Below are 21150 nucleotides of genomic sequence, written 5' to 3'. Positions count from 1 at the left end.
AGTCCTTTGTATTTTCTGGGTGATAATTTTTTTCAGTACTATGCGTTACGAAAATATTTCTCCAGTCTCTGTTTTATATTTTTTTACTTTGTTATTGCTATCTTTTGATGCTTAGAAGTTTTACTACTATAGTTGTGTTTTTGCTTTTTTTTTTCCCCCCCTCTCTTGAAAGTATAGGATTTTGGTTTATACAGTTTGAGAGACTGTTGTTTGGTTCATGTAATGTCAGAGTTGGCACATCTTGGTAAATAGCATATCACATTGTGAACTTACTTATCCCTGATGATGCCTGTTGCTTTTTAATTCTGTTTCATCGAATATTTGTGTGCTTACATACCAGCTTGCTCTTGCCTAATATATGCCTATGTATCTTTTTTCCATCTCTTTTCACTCTTTCTCTGCCATTGTGTTCACATTTATTGTGATTTCAGATATATTTGAAATTATTTCTACCACCGACTCTCTTACCCCAGTTCCCACACACAGGTTTCATATTTCTCTCATTTTTCAGAATTTATACATCCTAATCTTTATTACTTGTCTGTAAGTTACTAATATTCATATTTAGAGTCTAAAGTCTATGAATGTCTTTTTTTTTTTTTTAAAGATTTTATTGCTTCTGTTCTAAGTTTTGGTTTTTTGGCCGCAAAGCATGTTGGCTCTTAGGTTCCTGAACAGGGGTTGAACCTGCACCTCCTGCATTGAAAAGTGAAATCTTAACCCTGGACCGCCAGGGAAGACCCTATGGGTGTCTTTATTAGTTTCTAACTCCATAAAACCTATGGACTGTAGACTACTTTTACTTTTACCTCCCTTTTTGTATGCACTTGTTGTATAGCATTTTATGATTTTGGTTTCATATGCAGTCTACATGCTAAGATGTACCTAGATTAATGGATGGGTTTGGTAACCATTGCTTCTTATATCCCATTCCTGTGGATTAAATTGCCATATTCATAGATACGTTAGTCTTCTTTAGTAATTTTTTTTTCTCCTTTGTTGTTTAAAAAATACTTCTTTATGCTTGATTTCTGCAGTTTCACCACGATCTTTTTGTTTGTGTGGGACTAATTTTGCTTCTTGATTCCAAAGATTCATTCTTTTCATAAATTCTGGAAAGTATGCAGCTTCTTTTTATTCCCATTGTGGCTTTCCTCCCATTCTTTCTCTCCATCTGGGAATCCTAACCATATCCTGGATAATAAATTTCATTTGTTTTTTTTCAAATCTGGCTCTCTCCTTTCCCCACCATGGTGTCTTGTTCTTTTTCAAAGTCTATAATTTTAAAATGCCTTTGCATTCTTTCAGATGGCCATTCTATTATCTCCCGTTTATGGGATTCTAATTCTGTCTTTGTTGTGTCTGTTGAGTCATGAGAGTTATTTCCTGGTTCATTTTTAAATTATGGATTCATCCTTAGTGGAATATTTTGGTGAGACTCCTTTGTAGCTGTGTTGTGGGAGTGCCTCTCCAGAGAGTTTTGACCTTTCTTGGCCAAAAGTAGTGTCAGTGGTGCCAGGCAAACTTTAATGTTACTTTTATAACTTAGGGATTTCTGGACTGGACAGTAGCATATGTATTCAAACCCAGATCCCATCCTGAGTAGCTTAATGGTTCAGACTTCAGGCCCTGACACCAGACCTCTTGTGTTTGAACCCTTGCTTTGGCACCTGTATACTGAGGCTTGGCAAGTCCCTTAAACCCTTCTGCTTCAGTTTCCTCATCTATAAAATGGTGATAATAAAACACCTTTTGGTGGTACAGGATGAGATGAGGCAAATAAATTTAAAGTTCTTTGAATAGCGCCCAATACATAGTAAATATTATATAGATATAACTATTTTCTTGAACTTTGAGTGGGGGAAAAGAGATAAGCTTGTTCTTACTTATGCATTTGAGTCTATGGGTGAATCTTTTCTTTTTCCAAGGTTGTAGTTCTTCCAGAGCATCTTGGTGAAAGGGATTCTCTCAGTTACAACTTCCTACTTTGTATGTGGCCAGGGCTTTGTCTCTTGTTCCTGTATAGTTTTTAAAACCGAAGGCCTTAAGTGTACTGAGAGGGCTCCCTTCCCTTCTTCCTTCTCCCCCTGTAGTCACAGCATTTGTTTAAGGTCACACCCCTTTGGTTGTCCTTTCCCTGTTTTTGGCACTTAAAATTTTCCCTTTTTTTCTTACAAGCTCAGTTTTGTATTTGAAAGGTAGTGTGTTACATAGTCATTTTATGTTTTTGCAAGAGAGTGTTTGTGTCTTCTAATTTCCCATATGTTCATAGGCAAGAGTTTTAATTATTTAGTATGTAATATTTTCCATACTGGTACGTCTGGTCTATTTATTTAGAATCTAAGATAACACTATATTTTACTCATGTATAATAATTTTCATGGAAGAAAATGTTTTTGAATGTCAAAATCTGTAATGAAATTAATACATGCAATACGTGCATAAATGCAAACATTTTATTTCTACTTTTAAAAGTAATAAAACCTGAAAAGTTCTATTAAACTACTGTCTTCAGTCTTGGGGTTTATGAATCTAATTCAGTGTGTTTTCTGTATAGTTTTCTTTTGCCAGAAGAAAAGGTTTGCAGTGAGATGTTGGTAAAGTCTCAGTTTGTTGCTTGTATGGCTACTTGTCATTCACTTACAAAAATTGAAGGAGTGCTTTCTGGAGATCCACTTGATTTGAAAATGTTTGAAGCCATCGGATGGGTAAGTTCAGTGTTTTAAAGTACAGTTAACTTCAGGAAAATAGTAAAAATTAACTTACAGAAGAATTATTTCTTCAATTTGTTTTGATTTTGGTCTGTCCCATACTATATAAGGAACTATGTAATTTCTAAAGATATGTCACCAGAGAGATATTTACAGTTGTGTAGAAATTCTGCTTTAGTTTAATTGACTCATTCAAACAACCTTTAATAGAGGAAGACCTGGACCTACTCAGGGCCCTGCTTTATGTTTACAGGAAAAAGCAGGATCAGTTTCTTGAGGCAGTAGGTCTAAGCAGTAAGGTGATCTCAGTGACTCAGTTTGTTGGCCATAGGGAAAAAGTATAGTGATCATATGTCTTCAGTCCCCACATTCTACTTCCTGTGTCCTTTCTCTCTCTCTTCCTCAACACACACATGTGCACACGCACATGCTCACAGAGGTTTCTGTTCACGTCTTTGTTTGTTTTGTCTTTGATTATTTTAATTTCCGAGTGTTTGCTCTGGTTGTGAGTATTTTCCAGCCTCCAGCTCTTGTTTTACAGGTATTAGTTTGTATTTAAAGTTCCCTTCTTGCTTCTGAATTCTTCATTTTCTCTAGGTTCAGTGTTTCCCCCTTCCTATATGTAATCTTCTCCTTTATACTTTCAAAAAAAATTGAGGTGTCATGGACATCTCCTTGTTGATTTTCATTATATTTCTTCATCCTACTTTCATATTTAAGAATGAAGGTTTGATTTGATACTCTGGGTAGCTGCTGTAACAAGGTTTTTATCCTTGCCCATATGTATGTTGGTCCTGAGAAGTATGTTGGTATGTTGGTTTTCCTGGGAAGGGTCTTCCCTGAATGCGAAGGCTGCCTGGGGGAGCTGTTGTATAGGGGCCCCATCAGCAGGCCTTGAGTTCAGGAGAGAAGAAGTCGTCTTCTGGTTGCTTTCCCACCCTCTCCCACAGTGCTTGCACAAGCAGTACCCTGGAATACTGCCCCTCATTTTAGCAGCCCTTCCTCCTCTCAGGGATGTAGTTTATATCTATAGAGTATGACCTCTGTGACTTGTTTTTTCTTTTGCTTTGATCAGCTATTCTGACTGATAAGTTTGATCCCACCTCTCCTCTATGTCCTTTTGTGTTTATCCTGGGCTACTGTTTCCTTATTGCTGTATCCTGCCAATGCAGGAGAGTTCAATGCGGGTTCAATCTCTGGGTGAGGAAGGTGCCCTGGAGAAGGAAATGGCAACCCACTCCAGTATTCTTGCCTGGGAAATCCCACGACAAGAGCCTGGTGGGCCTACAGTCCCTCAGGTTGCAAAAGAGTTGAACATGATTTAGCAACTAAACAATAACAACAACAAGCTGGAAATCTAAATTTACATCTTCCTACCTCATTGAGCTCCTGACCCAGTGGTTCTCTTAACCATATCTGAGCTCTGCATATTTTTAATCCTCTTCTGTTAGCAGCAAGGAATCTCTGGATGATAGACTAAAAATTTTTGGAACTGCAGGACCTTCTGTATTTTACAGAACTAGTCTCTAGACTTAACTGGTTATAGGAGCAGTATTAGAAGTTTTTCTCTTATTTCTTTACTAACCTCTACCTCCTCTCTCCCACAGGTTACTAGGACTTTAAAACTAGTTATATTTATATTTTGTTTTACTTAAAAAAAAAAAAAAAACCTTAACTGAAGATAGCCATAATGTTTTATTTTAAAATGGAACCAGTGAGTTGAATTTATGAGTTTCATGAATCAATGTGTTGATTATTTTACTTTTAGATTTTGGAAGAAGCAACTGAAGAGGAAACAGCACTTCATAATCGAATTATGCCAACTGTGGTTCGTCCTCCAAAACAGCTGCTTCCTGAATCTGCACCTGCAGGAAACCAAGAAATGGTATGGAACTGCTTGATAATACTTTCGGTGCTCACATTTTCTTCTCATTTTAAAATATTGCTGGAAGATGGAATTACATGTCCTTTTAAAAACTCTAATGCAGATATGAATATCTTTACTGCGTTTATCAGAAACTATGCCTGGTGTGTTGCAGGCATTCCATGTAAAACATTGAGATGCAATTCTCAGTGCTGTTCCGTTCATTCCTACTTAGCAAGCAGCTTAGAGCCTTGTGATTTAGGTACATGGTGGTTAAGACTTTTAGTTTGCATCTGTATTCCTAGGATTTAATAAAAAAAATATGTGGAAGCTTTTATTTTTAGGTTAATTTTTAAATATATACCTCTTAGTTTAAGAACTTAATATGTTAATATTCCTAGGATAGCAGAGTGTTTTAAAATACTCAAGAATAAACTTTTTTTTTTTTTTTTAAGAAATGGGAGCTGGTAGAGAAGAGTCTTAAACCTGACTTTGAAATATTAAAAATTCCGTGTTGTTTTCCAAATAGTTGTTTGTGGATATGCAGTTAAATTTTTTTGTTGTTGTTTGAGTGTGTTAATTGGCTTAATCTGTACTTTTACTTTATTCTTTTTGTCTTGTTTATTTTTAGGAGCTGTTTGAACTTCCAGTAAGTGAAGAATGTTTACTCATTACCTAAGTATATCTTAAAAAAATTTTTTTTTAATTGAGGTATAGTAAATATACTGGTGTATCTGTTTTAATTCTTTGAAAAATAATGAATGGTTTGTGCATCTTTCGAAATTCTGTAGGCTGTTTATGAGATAGGAATTGTCCGCCAGTTCCCATTTTCCTCTGCTTTGCAACGTATGTGTGTGGTGGCCAGGGTGCTTGGGGACAGAAAGATGGATGCCTACATGAAAGGGGCACCAGAGGTCATTGCTGGTCTTTGTAAGCCTGAAACAGGTAAGGAAGCAGCAAGGCTTTGAGTGAAATTCTGATATTTGTGTAAGCTGCTAGTCACAGTTCTAACAATGACCTTCGTTTTCTCTTTTTTAAAAGTTCCTGTTGATTTTGAAAAAGTTTTGGAAGATTACACCAAACAGGGCTTCCGTGTGATTGCTCTTGCACACAGAAAATTGGAGTCAAAACTGACGTGGCACAAAGTGCAGAATGTTGGCAGGTACACGTTGATGAGTGGTTTTACCTACAGTTTTTCCAATAAGGCATCATTTATGTTTATGAAAGTCTTGTGCAATCATTTATACTCAATTTATTATTTATTAGGTAAATTATTATTGGATATGTGCAAATATATAACATAATTCAGTGTTTTAGGCAATTGAGATAAAAGTACAACTCCCTGGAACTATTTTTAATTTATTTTCTCAATGTTTATTGAGTGCCTGCTATGTGTTGGGCATGTTCGAGGAACATAGTTATGTTTTTGGTAAACATAATTTTACAGAAGTTTATTTTCCAATGATCTACAGTTATTCCTTGGTATCTATAGGGGATTGGCTCCTGGACCTGCCATGCAGATTCAACGTGGATCTTGTAGTACTAATAGTATTTATTGAAAAAAATCCATGTGTGAGTAGACCCACACAGTTCAAACTCATGTTATTCAAGGGTCACCCGTACTTGCTTTTGCCTAGTAGTTGAAACCACGTGCTCATTTGATCAGGGTATCATGAATCGCAATAAATACACCTTCCACCCTCACCACCAAAGGTCAGATGACCATTATCAACATCACATTTACCTCCAGTTATAGCTGTGTTTCACATTCAAGGATTGTCCTGTTACAGTAAAACTGATCTAGCCTGACCTTTTGAAAATAACACTTTTGGTTAGGAATATTTCATGGTGTACCTAGCATTTCAAAGCAAAAAGAAAGATTTGTTGGCTGTCCTGCTAATTATGCCTATCAGATAGACTTTTCTTTTCCCATCCCCGCTGTCATTGTCTCTAATTCAGGGACTTAGCTCTTTTCTCCACTTTTTCTTTGTCTAATCTGTGTACACACTCTGTCCACTGAGGGGTCTTTAACATTCAAATCTAATACCAGTCTTCTACCTGGAATTCTTGTAATAAATGGCTCCCCATCACCTTTCAGAGGAGTTCATGATCAAGAATATAAATCGGGAAAGAAACAATGAACACATGCTTAATTTTTAAAAAAGGGTAAATGATACAGATAATTATCAGAAAAGGACATATAAATGGCCACTGAATACATGAAAATGATGAGACACTTCAGTTTTGGGGAAACTACAGAATTAAACCACAACCAGAGTTTTTTCTTCAAGTTTACAAAATTCAAAAGATTGATGCTATCAAGTGTTAGCGAGGGCTTGAGAAAATTTTAACCAAAATACTGCTGCTGCATTATTGTAAATTCATAAAGAACTTGCATAATACTTATTAAAATCTAAATTTACTTACGCAATTTGACCCAGCGTGTACAGTTCAAGGAATTCAGCCAAAAGAAATATGTCTATGTGAGATAAGATTCAAGTTTAAATAGTGTAAAGATCATAAATATGATAGTGGTTAAATTATGAAGTATTAATACTTCTTTTAATTATTCTGAGCTCATTAAAGGAAAAGTGCAGTGCTTATAGTGCAATCCCATTTTTCTGGATGAAAATTAAAGGGAGTGGAGTGGATAGCTAAATAATAACTGAAAGGAAAAGCAACTTTAGGAGTTCTACCCATTAAAACAGAATATTGGGGGGATTTGACCTAAGCAGGGACATAAAAAAAACAGTAGTAATCAAATGGTTTGAGGCATACTTGTGATTAGGAGCCACACATGTAAAATACTGTATCCTGATTCCTATGAAGGGTACGTTAGAGTCGCCTTTCTTTACAGCTTTGCCTTTGGCCACTCCTCCTCCTTGACCTTAAAGACTGATAATTGAGTTGCCTCTGGTTCTTGAGCCTGTCTTTCAGGCAACCTTCCAGCCTTGGACCAGCTGTTCCGTCTGCCCAGGATACCCTACCCTCCCTATCAACTCTTCTCTCTCTCTGCTTTCCTTCCTCATCTTTCAATCAAGATCTTCTCTGTGTTTCCATTCTACCTGTGGAAACAGGTTTTGGCATTTTTCTTATAGCTTGAACCTGTGTATTTTGAATTGATTATTGTACTCTTCATTAATTAGAGGGCAAGATTTCTATGGACTATCATTCATAGGTATCATTCATAGGAGAGTTAGGAAACCGGCTGCAGGCAGAAACCAGTACAGGAAGATGGTTACAGAGCTTTGACCCAGTAGTTTCACATTGGTACAGCTTTGTGCTTTGAAATGCATTTTCAAGTTTCAAGGCTTATTTCTCCTGTTACTTCCAGCAGTATCATTTGTATTAAGTTTTCTAACTATTGTCTAATATCTTTACCACCCATTGTATAAATTATATAATTTTAAAGGTGTTTAGATTTAGTTGCTGTTTACTTAAGCACCCTTATAGTTTAATTTTGTGTAGAAAAACCACTTGGTTAATCCAAGTCTGAAATTTTGGTCCCTAATTTCAAGCCATGCTTTCCCCATTGAAGAGAATATTTCTGTAGTAGGATTTCAATAGCTTTAGCTTAAGAATGCTGCTATCACTGAACAGACTTCTCTATTATAGTACTGAAGCACATATTATTTTTGTGTGATCTCTTTGCTTGCATGTCTGTTTCCCTACAAAAGGTTCTTGAGAGGAGGAGGAGGAGTAGTGTTAGTCACTCAGTCATGTCTGACTCTTTGCGACCCCATGGTTTGTAGCCTGCCAGGCTTCTCTGTCCATGGGATTCTCCAAGCAAGAATACTGGAGTGGGTTGTCATTGCCTTCTCTAGAGGATCCTCCTGACCGAGGGATTGAACCCAGGTCTGCATTGCAGGAGGATTCTTTACTGTCTGAGCTACAGGGAAGTTGAGAGTAGAGATCATGGCTTTTCATCTTTGACCTTCCAGTGACTTGTGTGTATTTGGTGCATAGTAGATAATTACCTCTTTGAAGGAACAGCATCTTGATAACTACTGAAAATTAACATTGTAGAAGACCCATCTTTGGGTCCTGAATAGATCTCATTATTGGACTGCTAATAGTTTTTGCATCGCACTTCCAAGATCAAGATTTTGATCAAGAGTTTTATAAAATTCCTCAAAGACTTGATAGTGAATTCAGTATAACTGTTGAATGTGCCTGTGGTACAGTTTTTTCCTTTTCTCTTAACATTTAAATTAGGGTATGTTGTGTGGGAAGACAGTAAGGAATAGGTGTATTTTACGTTCATTCATTTTGTAGGTAAGATACAAGATGAATATTCCTTAGTACTAGAAGAGTTCTGTGTCTTACAAAGATATGCATTTCCTAAGAATCTTTATATACCCATGTTTCAAAGGGTAAAATTTAATTTCAAAATGTATTTCTTGGGAATTACTTTTTCACATTTAAATTTTTTGAGGTTGAACTCATAAACTTATACATTTATTCAGCATATAAAATGTTTTTCGTTTATAATTGATGGCTATTTTAAATTGCCTTATCAACAAAGTGAACAAATGCTTGTTCTCTTGACTAAATCATTATGTTAAAATTTCTTTTTCTGCAGAGATGCCATTGAGAACAACATGGATTTTATGGGATTAATAATAATGCAGAACAAATTAAAGCGAGAAACCCCTGCAGTACTTGAAGATTTGCATAAAGCCAACATTCGCACTGTCATGGTCACAGGTTAGACTTTATAAAAGGACACACAAAAAAATTGAGTGTGACTCTAAGAGTTCATGTTATCCAATATTGAGGAATGATCAGTGCATTATAAAAGCCTACTTATTATTGTATAATTTCATCTAATACTGCGTTATTATCTTATAAGTCAAGTAATTAAATTTATCATAGAGTAGCTCCATCCTACATTGCCCTGTTTCAGCTCTGAATACTTTTCTAAGATAGAGGACAACTTCACAATACACTTTGGAAATCCTTTAGATCTATTTATAATAAGTATAATAAACTAGTGAAGGACATACTATAAATATTCAGCTATGCTGTTTTTTGTTATCTCTCTTTAATCATATGTTTCTTATAGCAGTTATTTTCCTTTGCTTGTGTTAGTTGTTTGTAGATTTGTTTTCTCTACTAGAATACAAGATTCTTGAGGATTAAGAATATGATTGACTTATTTTGGGATTGTCTATAATTTTTAGAACTGTGCCACCAGATACATGGGAAGTGATTGGTTAGAGTTATATTTTTATATATAGAATAGTATATTTATTATTGTTTGAATGTGTAATAGTGAAAAGAGCCATTTTTTGGTTTCTTTCTTAACTGCTGCATTCAAAAGATTCTCTTGGTGTTAACACTGTTGATAATAGCAGATAGTTACCATTTCTTAACTGTATGAAATTGTGGCAGCTCTAAAGTTTTCTTTCTTAGCAAAGAATCAGATTTAAGGCATTCACTTTATAACATTTATGTGTTCAGTAAGAGACTAACAGAGAAGATCTGCATATGTTTTTATGTTTAGAAACTCTGAGGTCCGTCTGATACCAGATTGCTTAAGTAACCAAATTTATTAGCGTCCCAGCAATTCTTGGTTCTAGTGACTTTGCTTCAGAGCTCTTTCTGTCTGTATCGCTTGTCCTTGTTGTCCTGCCATGACAGAATATGGTGTGTCCCAAGAGGGTCTGTCAGGTCACAGGAAGACATGCTTGGAAACAGTGGGTGGGATTAAGGGAAGAGGAAACAATAGTACCTTCGTTCTGGTAGCAGTGGTCTTCCCAAACCTTTGCCTTCTTCTGTGCATTTGTATTTTCCTCCTTAATCTTGTCTTTACCAGTGTCCTTAATACTTTCCTCTCATGACTGAGAAGTTGTCTGTCTTGCTTCTCTTTATGTTTTATAAAAATTGTATACTTGTTACTTTGCTTTTTTGTGTGTGTGTGTGTTTGTGTGTAATCTTGCCTTTGTAATTCACTTTTTTCTTTATGTTGTGCTCATATTCTTGTACAGATTACCAGTCACTCTGTGGTTATTTCAACAATATTTATTGAGCACTGTCCCAAGCATTGAATGGGTACCCCTAGTGCATGACTCACAAAGGTTGAGAATGTATTTGACTTTAACAGTTGTGGGTGAGAATGTTCTGACTATTTAGTATCTATCTTTTGATTTGAGGCTTCCTTTGATATATGTATGTCCTGATTAACTTTTAACTCCAAGATAACTTTTAAATTCCAAGAGTAAGGACTGTACATTAACTTCATTTTGCCCAGCCCACTCATGGGGACTGTGGTAGATTCTCTGTAAGTACTTGTTGTTTAATACATTTATGTTTTCATTTTAATGTTAATGTATTTTCAATGTTTTGAAAATTAGGTGACAACATGTTGACTGCCGTCTCTGTAGCCAGAGACTGTGGAATGATACTACCTCAGGATAAAGTTATTATTGCTGAAGCATTACCTCCAAAGGATGGGAAAGTTGCCAAGATAAATTGGCATTATGCAGACACCATGACACAGAATAACGATTCATCAGCAATTGACCCGGAGGTAATGTCAAGTAGAGTTTTCTTTTTTGAAGCTTGCTTGTTTTAATTTATTCTAATAAAAAGTGGTGCATTAAAACTCAACAAAACAAAAAGTTAACAAAAACAGAAGCCTGAGCTGTCTCCTCAGAGAATTGGATTCACTAGAATGGGGCCAGATGCAATATCTCAGTGTTTAATTTTTGATGTTTTTAGCCAAAGTTAAGAAGCACAGTTTTATACTATAAGAATCCCAATTATTTATCCTATTTTAAAAGTAGTGGTAAATGGTGCAGATGGTCCATAAATTTGGCTCATGGATCATTTCAAATTGAAGTTGATATTTAGACTTCCTTAAGTGTTATTCTTTAAATAAGCAATATAGATGGATTATCTTAAAATTGAATTTTCTTTAACATTTAATAAATGTTTAACACAGCGTTTTATATAAAACATCAAATGAAAAATTTAGTTTTGAATCAAATATATTCAAAATAGGATTTTTTAAAATTTGATCTGGCCGCCTGAATACTGTTCTGAATGTCTTATACACAGGCTATTCCAATTAAATTGGTCCATGATAACTTAGAGGATCTTCAGGTGACTCGTTATCACTTTGCAATGAATGGAAAATCGTTTTCAGTGATTCTGGAGCATTTTCAAGACCTTGTTCCTAAGGTTAGTGATTTGGGTTATGTATGTTTTCATATGACTATATGGCAAGCAGTATTTTAAAGAAATTTCATGTTTTTTCCAGTTGATGCTGCATGGCACTGTATTTGCTCGTATGGCACCTGATCAGAAGACCCAGTTAGTAGAAGCATTGCAAAATGTAGAGTAAGTATTGGTGGGTCTTGTTTTTGTTTTGTTTTGTTGGCCACACTGCATGGCATGCAGGATCTTAGTTCCCCAACTGGGAATCCAACCCGTGTTCCCTGCAGTGGAAGCTCTGAATCCTAATCACGGAACTTCGAGGAATTTTCCTGTTTTTGTTTTTTAATATTTATGAATTGTAGTTTTGTTTTCAAAACCAGAAAAGTAACTAATATTTCATGTATATAAATGTGTCAACTCTAAGACAGGTAAGCCTCTTTAAAAGAGACTTCCTGGTGGCTCAGTGGTAAAGAATCCACCTCCAAAGCAGAAGACTGGAGTTCTCTCCCTGGGTCAGGAAGACCCCCTGGAGGAGGAAATGGCAACCCACTCTAGTATTCTTGCTTGGACAATTCCATGGACAGAGGAGCCTGGTGGGCTCTAGTCCATGGGGTCCCAGAAGAGCTGGACACGATTTAGTGACTAAGCAACCAATGAGTGCTTATTTATTTAAAGTACATATCCACCATTCCTCTTCTAGGTGATATCCATAAGGTGGAGTTCATTCACTCAGCTTGATAGAAGTAATGTTACAGTTTTAGTAAATAATGTTGTTTTCAAGTTTTTAAAGGAGAAATCTTTACTGATTGTCTTAAAAGTAAGTACTGAAGACTAGGCTGGCCTGAGTCCTTTGTGCTAAAGATTAGGCAATTGAGATGTCCATGTGATAGAAATGGAACAGTGACCCAAGTCATTTGAGTTGTAGGTTGGTGCTATTTGCGGAGTAACATACCTGTGGTCATTATAATGAAAAGATCCATTAGTTAGCAGTGGGGGAATCTTAGTTTGTTAACTCTTCCTAGTACCATACTGGAGGAAATCTTAAATTAAAAGTTGTATATTTCAAGAAATTAGTAAAAATCTTAACGTAATTTTTGTTTCTTAGTTACTATGTTGGGATGTGCGGTGACGGTGCAAATGATTGTGGTGTAAGTATAGACTTTGTGATTTACAGTTCTTTCTCTGGCTAAGTCAAGTACCCAAAACTCAGAAGAATTTTCTTCTTTAATCCATTAGGCTCTGAAGAGGGCACATGGAGGCATTTCCTTATCAGAGCTCGAGGCTTCAGTGGCATCTCCCTTTACCTCCAAAACTCCTAGTATTTCCTGTGTGCCAAACCTTATCAGGTAGTATACATTAGAAATCTTCCTATTATCTTTTTGTAGCTTGGTCTATTAATACGGAAAAAAAGGTCACAGAAAGTAACATGAATTTGTTTTAATGGTATGTTAGTGTACTTGATCTGTGATGCTTTGGAGTAGATTGATTGCTACTCCTCATTTCTTCCAGTTCTGCTTTGGCTTAGTTCTTTTTGGCAAAAAAGTGCATTGTTGTAACTTGAATGTTGATGTTCATCTGTCAAGATATAATTGTGGTTTGGAGGAGGCATTTAGAATACTTCTGTTCACATGCCAACATTTGTTTTCACAGGGAAGGCCGTGCAGCTTTAATGACTTCCTTCTGTGTGTTTAAATTTATGGCTTTGTACAGCATTATACAGTACTTCAGTGTTACTCTGCTGTATTCTGTGAGTACTGACATTGCCAACAGAGATGGTACTTAGTGTTAAGACATTTAAATTAAAAATATTGGACATATATGTTTCAGTTTGAATATATTCATTAATTGTGAAACTTAAATAACTAGCACCTATAAATTTTCCTTTGGTTTACTGAATTTTGAGTAGCAAATTGAAAATCTCGTTAATCTGGAATAGCATTTTCTTTAAGGCCAGCAGCTGTGGCTTCAGCCTTGTGAATTAAAGATAACTGTATTCTTTTTTTGCCTTTAGCACAGATTGGACATTTTTTTTTTTTTTCAAAACTCTTCAAAATGTCAAGCTGTGACATATTTTAGAATTGCAGTTAACTTTGCTATACATTTATAAGGAAAGGCCGGGATGAGAGAAGATGTTTCAGCTGTACTTTTAGGACTTGTGTAAACAAGTGATGTCCCTAGGTACTCCATGGATTTTGTGGTTGAAATGATCTCACTTTAGATTTTTCTCTGAGTGACCATTGGTGAGATGCCAAGGAGTCTTTGTGAAACTATCCCTTTTTACCATGTGTGGAAAATATCAGGAGGGATGGTGTTGGATATTAAGGAAGGGTCAAGATACTAGTTTTCAAGAATGTTAAATATTGTGGGTAGAAGTCTGTGCTTTCTTTTTGCCAAAAAACTTTTTAAAGGTTTTTATTGAATGGATTTTTAGCAGCTACCTTTTATACTAATATATTAAATTGTAAATATGTTCTGTTTCACTAATCTAAAAGCAAATGTGTTTAATTTTTAAGCAGGCCAAGTGTCATTTTGAAGTCATCATTATTGGGGGAAAAAATTAAAACCAAGGAGGAAAAAGTTAATAAATGCAGGGGGAAAATAGTATAAAAGTGGTACTGTAAGAATAGTTCCTGAACTCTATTTTTAAAAAAAATCCTTTCTCTAGATCTTAAGTAACCTGGGAGACTTCCAGTTTCTCTTCATTGATCTGGCAATCATTTTGGTAGTAGTATTTACAAGTAAGTATTTTGTTTGTTACTGTTTTTAAAGCGTAGGAAATTCTGATGTGGCTTATTAAACTTTGGTAAATTTTCATGAACATTATAACACAGTGCACATCTTTCCATTTTCTGTGTAAGGTTCTTTTATTTCTGGTTGTTTATATTTTGCCCCATTTGTTTTATTCTTTCTCCATTTGTTTCTGAAATATTGGAGACTATGTTTACATTATCATGCCCCTTTGCCACTGAATGTTTTAGTATATATTGTCCCAAAGTCATTCTCTTATCTAGCTAAACACAGTTATAAAGACCAAGAAATTTAACATTGATACAATATTACCTAACCCATACCTGTATTTGAGTCTTGTCGTGTGTCCCAAAAATAACCTTATACCCATTTTTCCCCCTAGTCTCTTGGCCCAAGATCTAGTCCAAGCTCACAAACTTCATTTAGTTATCATGTCTATTTTGTCATCTTTAATTCAGAATACTACATTCAGCCTTTTGGGGAGGCTTCTTGATGTTGACTTTTATGAAAGATAATCAGTTATATGGGTTTGTCTGATGTATTCTCATTAGACTCAGGCTATGCATTCTTGGCAGGAATATCAAAGAAGTGATGCTGTGTCCTCCTGAGTACATCATATAAAGAGACAAGGTGTTGGTTTGTTTCAGTATTGGTGATGTTAACATCAAAGTAAATAATGATGGTAATGAGATATGATCTGTTTAATCGTATGAAAATTCACAAGTCCATACCTGAAATAAGTAATTGGGAGAGAAGGGAAAGCTCTTCCTTATAGTAGAATGCTAACTAACAATATAGAAGAAATGATTGGCTTATACAGTGGAAAGACCCTGGTCTTATTGACATTTTAGAATAATTTTTTGTTGTGGGGGTACTATTCTGTGTTTCAGATTGCTTACCAGTATCTCTGACCTCTACTCACTTGATGCCAGTAGCACTCTCCCATTTGTGACATCCAAAAATATCTCCAGACATTGTGAAATGTTCTCTAGGGGTCATACTCAATTTGGTTGCGAACCACTGAATTTGAGAGTCTTTAGTGAATGCTAAAACTAGTGAATGGAAGTCAATAAGAAACAGGATTTTTTACACAGTCTTAGCATCTTTCTACAAGTTACTTATTAATTACAAAGAGAAAAATAGAAATATTACGGTGGAGAAACTTGGCAGCCCCCACCTTAATAAGTGATCAAAGTCTTTTTTTAATGTTACTGTTATGTTTATATAGTTTCAAACCTTTGTTAATGTCTTCTTATTTTAACTGTAGCTTTACAATTAAAGATTCAGAAATAAATTCTTAGTTAAACATATAAGGGTGGTGATGATATGTGCTTATATTTAGTATGCTTTTTACTTGTACTAGTGTTTCCTTTGACTTTTAGTAGACTAAAAAGTACTCCTGAGCCATTTCTTGAAAAAGCCTAAATTGTTCACTTTTACAGTTTACATAAACATGTATGGCATCTGGGTTGGTTTTTGGAGATTTTTCATGTTAAAGATTTGTTAGAGAAAAACAGTTTTTTTAAGTTCCTAAGTGAATCTGATTATGTATTTTATAATGACAAATAATTTAGATACAAATCTTTCCTCTCTTTCTTCTCAATGTAGTGAGTTTAAATCCAGCCTGGAAGGAACTTGTGGCACAAAGACCACCTTCAGGTCTTATATCTGGAGCCCTTCTCTTCTCCGTTTTGTCTCAGATTATCATTTCCATTGGATTTCAGTCTTTGGGGTTTTTTTGGGTCAAGCAACAGACTTGGTATAAAGAATCACATCCGTATTCAGAGTAAGTTGGTCAATCCATTAAAAAAAAAATGTGTAGAGTATATGGGGTTGCAAAGAGTCGGACATGACTTAGCTAACGACTGAACAACAACAGCAGTATATATGCATGTAATAATATGTTTAAATTTATGTAAAAATTGCATGCAGCTTGATTACACATTTAAATAATTTGACCTGCATTTGACTTTATCTCTTGGAAGATGGTCAGGCCAGGTCCTAATAATCGTGACCCAGATGGAAGCACTGGACCAGTTTCTTAAGTTGCTACTGAGCCTTGCTTTCCTTATGTGTAAAATGAGAGAAGTGAAATTAATTACTAGGGTCTCTTCTAAACTCAGAATATCTATGTGTCTAAATTTTCTAACCTCACTTTGGGAAATGACATTTTGAAACTTAAAAAATTTGAGTAAAAGTATTAAGTGGATCTTTTATTTGTTTATGAGCTGAATGTTTTCCAGTTCACAAATTATAACATTTTTAAAATTAATTACACATAGGTAAACTTAAATTCTCTCTACCTTTACTATGCTGAAAGTGCGTGCTCAGTCGCTCAGTTGTGTCCAACTCTTTGGGACCCTGTGGACTGTAGCCTGCCAAGCTCTCTGTCCATGGGATTCTCCAGGCAAGAATATTGGAGTGGGTTGCCACTTTATCCTCCAGAGCATCTTCCTAACCCAGGGATCAAACCTGCTTCTCCTGCATTGGCAGGCGGATTCTTCACCACTAGCGCCACTGGGGAAGCCCCTTGCTAGAAGTACTGTGCAAATTAAAAGAGTGGGGAAAGGGTTTATTAAAAATGAGGGGCTTATTAATTAATGAAGTTTCTTTCGTCTAATTTTTTAAATTGACTGGAATGTGACTAGAAAGAAAAATTGGTTTCCTTTGGGACATAGATACTGTGTTTACTAATACAAGGGTGTTTTTGTGTGTTGTAGTGCTTTTAATACAACAGGAAGCCTAGATGGCAACTCTTCACATTTGAATGATGAAACCAATCCTGATAAACATAACATAGAAAATTATGAAAATACCACAGTATTTTTTATCTCCAGTTTTCAGTACCTCATAGTGGCAATTGCCTTTTCAAAAGGAAAACCCTTCAGGCAACCTTGCTACAAGAATTGTAAGTCTGGCATTTACTGTGATTTCCATCTTGCTTCCCTTCTTCAAAAGTAATGCAGGAGTATAGTTAAAACTGTCCTTTCAAAACAAATAGATCTTCACAAATAGAATGAACCTAGTGATTTAGATGTTTACTCTCTTGTTTTATTCTCATGATAGGTGCCACCCTAGGTTTAAAATTAAAGTCAGCAGTTCTAAACATTCCTGGTTTTCACATCCTATTCCTCTGGCTCCAACTTTTATTTTTACAGCCTATTGCAAAGTTAGAATTAGAAGCAAGAACAGAGGCTCCTCACTTGGAACAGTGGGTATTATACTTTGCTCCTGGGTGGTCTGCATAGCACCAGCTCTTTCCTCATTTTTGACACCGTTTCAGCCAGTATTCACCTGGAGTTCTCCATTTCTCTTACCTTTGCATCTGCCACAGAAGGGGCCAGTAGAATGAAGGCTTGTGCCTATGAAAACTTGTTTGCCTGTGGCTGTAAGAGACAGCATTTTGATCGATCACAGTTAAGGTTTTGGGGGAAAAAAACCATTCACCTTATGTAAGTTGCTGGTTTTAAGAAATTGAAACTGCAGTAATTAATATACCAAACAATGTTAATTTTTTTTTTTTTTCATATAGGACTTTAGACTTTTGCAGTGTCTTAGGGTGAATAGTAGTTATTCTCATGCTGTAAGGAAGTCCCAGTGTTCTGGTTGGCGCGGTGTTAGGTCTCAGCTTTTGGTGTCTCATAGGAGGGATTACTGTGCACATCTCTGTCTAATGTAGCGTTTACAAAGCATATTCACATACATTGTCTTATTTAGTCTTTACTTCTACCCTCTGGTTCGTAGGGCAGGCTTTATTACTTTATATTTTAAGCAGGTAAGACTGTTCAAAAATTTAAATGCCAGTAATAATTGAAATTTGTTTTTACTTTTTTTCTTAAAAAGTGAACTGATATTTCTCATCTTAACCAATGAAGACTATATTATTGAAAATCATATTAAAACCATTGAGGACAAAAGGCCTTGCATAGAAGATATATCACTGTACTTTTTAAGAGAACTTCATAACTAAAGTTATATTATTATAAGATTAACTTGTCAAACTTACGGTTGATATATTTTATCTTTAGTTGAGTATCTTAAAATTTCAAGGAAATACTGAGCATGCCCAAGGGCAGCTAAAACATCTTTCAAAGAGCAAAACTAGTTGGTAATAAGCAAGACAGTCACACCAGGAAAGTTCATTTTAGAGATCTAAGTAAGTCCACCCTATTAGATATTAGATGCCTATTTTCAAATGCATCTTTTATATTATTATGGGAAACTTCAAAAAAAATTAAAGGCTTAAATGTTTTGTATTCCCATTTAACTTCAAATTGATTTAAATAAACTCAATTGTTGATGGCCATACTTTTTTTTTTTAAATGTATGTTAAAAATGATATTTTAGTAGAAATGTAGACACAAAACCTTTGTCCTTACTATTAGCAGCTTGTGCGTTTCTGTCAGTAGTTACAGAAGTGCATAAAACATGTCATAAAACATGCCTCCTGGAAAATGTAATAGAAACAAGAAAGTTAACATATATTAATACATACTTTGCTGATTTTCACATCTTGTCTGTCTGTCTGTGATTGAAGTCCCCTGATCTTGGAATGTAGTTGATACTGGTAAGTAAAGAAAAGTAGAGAAGAAAGTAAGAAATGACAGAAATAAAGTATTACTGTATAAAGTGATATACAATGTAAAGTGTAAATATAGATGGAGAAAAGTAGGGGAAAGGTTAAGGCTTTCCTAGAGTGGACATTAGCTTTTCCTTTTCTAGAATACAGAAAACAGGTCTTCACTGGGGCCTGCTACTTGCTGTTCTCGATATCTAAATAGTATTAATATATTCAGTCTATCTTGAGGTGGTTTTCGTCAAGAATTAACCTTAATCTTAGGCATGTAAGGCTTTATAGAGTTTTTTGCTCACTTCTAGTGGTTCAGTTTGATTCTAAGTAAAACCTAATTTCAGTCTGGTTACCTATTTTTGATGTTAGCTCAGCCTAGTTATAGTTTCGTGTTTGACTATGCTGTCATTTCAAGGACCATGATCACACGGATGTAGTTCTAACACTTTTCTCTTAACTAGATGTGATTTCTTGGGATCTGGCTTCAATTTTTGCTACACTTTTAAAAATTTGATCCCTATAATTTACTGCTTGTGAAATCCAGTTCTTTTTCAGTTTTTGAAGGCATTATTACTGACTTGCCAGTGTCTCTCCTTTTCAGGCCTGTGTGTTTTTTCCTTGCCTGAATTGGTTGGAGCAGATTCCTAGGGGCTCTGAAGGATAAGGTGGCCTTTTAAAGACAAGTAACTGGGTAAGGAAGGAAGGATTAGGAATAAAAAGACTTGAAATTTGTGGTTATAGGTCAGACAATCCTGGTTGGTATTTTTGAAGAAGGAGCAAGAGGTATATGTCAGGCCATGGACAAGTATTTTGGATCTATTTACTCTATATAGGTTTTTATTTTTGAGTTACTTACTAAGGTAAATATGAAGGAAATCCTTTATGGTGCCTTATTTTGATGCCGTATTCCATCAAAAGGAACTGATACTAAGAACAGTTCTGTGACGCCAAGGCTGAGACATATGAATAATAAATCTACTCTTTCCTATAGGAACCTCACCATATCCCCATTTTATAGCTAAAAATTTAACTATGAATGACTTGTTGATGTTCACATAGCCTTGTGGCAGTATCTGAAACAGAATCTAAACCTTTAACTTGTGGAATATTCTCTCAGCTACCGATCACCACCAGTACAGAGTTTGAAAGCTGTCTTCTGGTGAAGTGTATTCCTTGCACTTCGTAGGATTTACTAAGGAATCACTGACTGTGCCAGGAGATTCCAGGAGCTGAGAGCACAGTCTCCTAGAAACTCATACCGCTACAAAATGAACGCCTGACTTTTCCATTCTTGGTTGAAATTGGTATTCATTTTTCCATTTTGGCTATTACACAAATCTGCCAGCCATCAAATCTGACAAATCTGCCAGTCAAATTCCTTTGAACAGTGCCTCTTTTTCTCCCCTGGCTAAACAAAGGAAGGATTCAATTATTTATTTTCTCCTTCAGATGGAAATCTTGGCAGATTTTTAGAGGTGTGATCAAGGGTAGTGGTTATAGGAGAAAGAAAGATGAGAATTTGAGAATATTGTTGAGGTAGATGTAAGAAGTTTTTTCAGCTTGAATAAAAAAAAATTTTTTTTTCTGGTAATGTGTGAGAACTAGATTGAAAATCTGTTTTTGTGTATCATTGTAAAAATGCAGTAGGGTTTGAAAAAGATTAATTATGGGCTGTTATTTCATTGAAACAAAACATTTTCTGTGTCTCTCTCTGGCATTTATATTCGGACCTTTTTTTCTCCCCAGTCCTCTTTCTGATTTAGTCTGTGTTTTCGTATATGTTCATGTACTCAACAGCTCGCAACTTTCCAAACACTTTTTCTTTAACTGACTATATAAATATTTGAATGGCTATATTACTTGTAACATGTATTACTTGTAACATGTATTACTTTTGTTGCTACATTTATTGAATAGAATGTCATATTTCCTGTTTGGAATTTAGTAGAAGTTTGGTTTAAAAAAAATCTAGAAAAAATTCCTTCTTTTATCTTAAATGGGTTCCAAATTTTTCACCCTGTTGGTCAGAGCCTTCTAGCGAAAAGATTCCTCACTTATGGCATGATTGGTAACACAACTTTCAGCCTAAGCGCTAG

At 35.4% G+C, this 21150-nt stretch overlaps 1 protein-coding gene across 4 annotated transcripts in view; it reads left to right on the top strand.

The window, feature by feature from the left end:
• ATP13A3 (ATPase 13A3) overlaps window positions 1-21150 on the top strand; it is a 77767-nt gene that overhangs the window by 38822 nt on the left and 17795 nt on the right. For all 4 annotated transcript variants that reach the window (XM_043873814.1, XM_043873815.1, XM_043873812.1 and 1 more), the window contains 15 exons: window positions 2558-2708; window positions 4480-4596; window positions 5207-5224; window positions 5367-5520; window positions 5617-5737; window positions 9158-9282; window positions 10932-11107; window positions 11638-11760; window positions 11840-11919; window positions 12842-12884; window positions 12973-13082; window positions 13387-13483; window positions 14402-14474; window positions 16093-16270; window positions 17205-17392. In XM_043873814.1, coding sequence (XP_043729749.1) covers window positions 2558-2708; window positions 4480-4596; window positions 5207-5224; window positions 5367-5520; window positions 5617-5737; window positions 9158-9282; window positions 10932-11107; window positions 11638-11760; window positions 11840-11919; window positions 12842-12884; window positions 12973-13082; window positions 13387-13483; window positions 14402-14474; window positions 16093-16270; window positions 17205-17392 — 1754 coding nt within the window. The remainder of the gene's footprint in view (window positions 1-2557; window positions 2709-4479; window positions 4597-5206; window positions 5225-5366; window positions 5521-5616; window positions 5738-9157; window positions 9283-10931; window positions 11108-11637; window positions 11761-11839; window positions 11920-12841; window positions 12885-12972; window positions 13083-13386; window positions 13484-14401; window positions 14475-16092; window positions 16271-17204; window positions 17393-21150) is intronic.

Source organism: Cervus elaphus, chromosome 19 (assembly GCF_910594005.1).
Source record: "Cervus elaphus chromosome 19, mCerEla1.1, whole genome shotgun sequence".
NCBI classification, from domain to species: domain Eukaryota; kingdom Metazoa; phylum Chordata; class Mammalia; order Artiodactyla; family Cervidae; genus Cervus; species Cervus elaphus.
Note: the sequence above shows the minus strand (reverse complement) of the source record. Positions and strands in the feature narration are given on the sequence as shown.